Source organism: Etheostoma cragini, chromosome 2 (assembly GCF_013103735.1).
Source record: "Etheostoma cragini isolate CJK2018 chromosome 2, CSU_Ecrag_1.0, whole genome shotgun sequence".
Classification (NCBI taxonomy): domain Eukaryota; kingdom Metazoa; phylum Chordata; class Actinopteri; order Perciformes; family Percidae; genus Etheostoma; species Etheostoma cragini.
In genome coordinates, this window is record NC_048408.1 from 28,922,630 (window position 1) to 28,925,953 (window position 3,324).

Consider the following 3,324-nt stretch of genomic DNA (forward strand, 5'->3'; position numbering starts at 1 on the left):
GGAGGAGGAGGAGGAGGAGGAGGAGGAGGAGGAGGGGTGTAAACAATTAACTGAGTCAGGGTTTGACCAAGAAACGTTTTTTTATCCACAGAACCTTTGAATCAACTTCAAGCAGTGTGTGGGTTGTTGTTGTTGTTGTTGTTGTTTTGGCACTTTACCAAATATCTTAAGACAAAAAAAGTGAGATGTGTGTCCCGCGAGGCAACAGCTGGAGGCACCGACCAACCACATGCGTTGTCCTGTCGGAAGGAAACATGGCGTATAGACTGAAACCCCTTCTCCATTCTGGTTCAGAGCAACTTTATGAATCTACACTGACACACTTGTTAATTATAAAAAAAGGAAACTACAGTTTGATTTCCCAACAAGCACCAAAGTAATCCAAACGAAATGGAAATTCAGTTAAGATGTTATGGTTACCCCCTCGAAATGAATGAGCTCTCTTACAGCTGAATTCATTCTGAAAGATTGTGCTAAATTTAACAAAAATGGAGAAAAATAAATAAATCATCCTTTCTCCTCAACAGGTTATCTGACACTCCTCCTCCTGTAGGAGTCTCGCAGTTTTGTTGTTGTTGTTTTTGTAACGTTTCACTTCTTATTTGGTCGAAATACTTCTACACGTCTCCATATTTACGCTGTATGTGCTGGAGGGGTAATAAGGAGGCTGTTGGGGTACTTCCATGGGACCCCATTGTGGAGGGCCGAGCCAGATTGGGAGGTGAAGTCGGGGAGGAGGGGGTGTGGAGGGTGGGGGGGGGGAGACATTTGCATGTTATTACCATAGCATGTGTCAGGCCGTATATAACAGGCTGCAGGCGGCCTCGGCTGGAGACAGACGCACAGTTCACAGAGAGGAAAGACATTAGGAGGAAGAAGGAAGCATGTTGGACCAGTGACAAATCCGTCCTTGGGTTAGACCAAGACCTTCACACAGCTTCCTAAAAAAATTGTCACTTTCTTAAGAAAACAAAAACAAGGAACCCATCTTTTCCCCCTCTTTACGCACTGGATTAACGCTTTACACCGGAACTGGACGACTTCTCTGATTTTTTTTCTGCTTTTCATTATTATTCCCTACTCGCACAAGTTCACACGTCTTGTTTTGTGATTTTATTTCTTAAGGTTTTGGGATTTATCCTTTTTTTTTTTTTTTTTTGGTTCCTCGGGACATGAATGAGAGCGGCGCGGCTGACAGCGGCAGCAGTCGATGAGAAAACCCCGTGAAGGCGACAGAAACGTGCTCAATGCATCTTCCCCTGAGGGACTGAACAGGAGGAGGCACCCCTGAGGACAAGCCGAGCCCCGAGACTTTTTACTCTATTTATTTATTATTTATTATGTATTTATTGAATATGGGGCGCGTCATCCTGCTGACTCTTGCCGTCATGTCCATGTTGCTGTGCCAGGTGAGCTACTGATTCTTTAGATTTATTTTTTAACAACGAACCATCACCCCTCACCCCCCCCCCCCCCCCCCCCCCCCCCCCCCCCCCCCCCCCCCCCCCCCCCCCCCCCCCCCCCCCCCCCACCCCCCACGACCCTCCCCTCCCCCTTTCCATCCCACCACACCACAACACACATCCACGAGCGGTTCTATGTGTATAGTTAAAGATAATCAGGTGCTTTTCTTCCGCAGGGGTTTTGTTCGGGAGTGTTTGAGCTGAAGTTGCAGGAGTTCCTAAACAAGAAGGGAGTACAGGGCAACAAGAACTGCTGTAAGGGGGGGCTCACTTCGGCTTTCCAGCAGCAGTGCGAATGTAAAACCTTCTTCAGGATCTGTCTCAAGCACTACCAGCCCAACGCCTCCCCGGAGCCCCCGTGCACCTACGGCGGCGCTGTGACTCCCGTGCTCGGCTCCAACTCGTTCCAGGTCCCCGATGTGATCCCGGAGAGTTCATTCAGCAACCCCGTCAAGATTAACTTCGGCTTTACGTGGCCGGTAAGTACAGCCACTCGTGTCCCTTTCACTACATTAGAATTGAATGCAGCCAAATCGCGCCCTTTTCTGTTGTAAATCCGTGCGTAAAAAGGCGCCGAAGCACGATTTCTGACCACAAGTCTAGGAGCTGAGAGCGCACAAAGTGGACTGGTGTTTAGTTACACGAGATCGGGTTAGGCAGTTTGCATTCAGCAGTGTGTGTATGGCACAATCGCCTCGGGCCTTTACTTGATGTTATCGCCACTTCTCCGCTGGCCACCTGTCTCATGAAGCCATTTGTGTTCCCAGGGGACCTTCTCGCTGATTATTGAGGCATTACACACCGACTCCAAAGACGACATCTCCACAGGTAGGAAACAAAAACCCCTTTATGTCTTCAACGTTTTTATCACGTTCTCGCACTTTCCCATTTATTAACCCCTCACTGTCTGCCTCCACACGTGCACTTTAGAGAATCCAGACCGCGTTATCAGCACCATGACCACCCAGAGGCATCTGACGGTGGGAGAGGACTGGTCCCAGGACCTGCACACCGGCGGCAGGACGGAGCTCAAGTACTCGTACCGCTTTGTGTGCGACGAGCACTACTACGGGGACGGCTGCTCGGTGTTCTGCCGGCCGAGAGACGACGCCTTCGGCCACTTCACCTGCGGAGAGCGCGGGGAGATAGTCTGCGACTCCGGGTGGAAGGGACACTACTGCACAGACCGTGAGTACCACAACTTTGTTTATGTGTTAGGAACATGTGTATGCGTGTGTGTACGTGTGTGTGTGTGTGGCTCTGAAAATGTAGTAATCTCAAAATCCATTTTAAGACATAAATAACTTTCTAATTGGAATTAAAGGGTGTAATTTTCTTGAAAAACAGCATAAAGTTGCTTTGAACTTAATTTAAAGAGATTACAAAATAAAGTATAATAAGTGTAAAAAAAAAAAAGTATAAAAAAGTTAATTTCTATGTTGCTCGGTAATCACATCATCTGAGTGCCGTTAGAAGGCAACTTGTTCCTAAACACTGCACACATCCCATTGTGCATGCGCACGCGCACGCACGCACACACACACGGCCACTTGATTTATTCTAAGGAAAGTTTTGGGGAATAATCTCACGCGTGCCATAAATTTACATGCTGCCTTCCGATTGGTTACTCTGGGAGTGGGCCGGCCTCTGATTGGCCGAGGCGGGGGAGGTATTGTTTGAAGTGGGCAGCTGCCGGCAGAGAGGAGACAATGGAGCAGCTGTCGCGCACTGGCAACACACTCGCCAGCTGTCCACTCTTATCTGCCCCAATCCGAGACATTAAGGGGAGTGTGTGTGTGTGCGCAGAATGAATAAAAGAGTTTTGACCCGCAGCGAAGAAGAAGAAAAAAAAAAAAAGAGG

The 3,324-nt window shown here is 48.5% G+C and overlaps 1 protein-coding gene across 1 annotated transcript in view; it reads left to right on the forward strand.

Annotated features, from left to right (window-relative positions):
• The first annotated feature begins 801 nt into the window (after window positions 1-801).
• dla (deltaA) overlaps window positions 802-3,324 on the forward strand; it is a 5,847-nt gene continuing 3,324 nt past the window's right edge. The window contains exons 1-5 of the mRNA XM_034856468.1: window positions 802-1,409; window positions 1,640-1,942; window positions 2,231-2,291; window positions 2,394-2,715; window positions 3,124-3,144. Coding sequence (XP_034712359.1) covers window positions 1,341-1,409; window positions 1,640-1,942; window positions 2,231-2,291; window positions 2,394-2,715; window positions 3,124-3,144 — 776 coding nt within the window. The 5' untranslated portion in view covers window positions 802-1,340. The remainder of the gene's footprint in view (window positions 1,410-1,639; window positions 1,943-2,230; window positions 2,292-2,393; window positions 2,716-3,123; window positions 3,145-3,324) is intronic.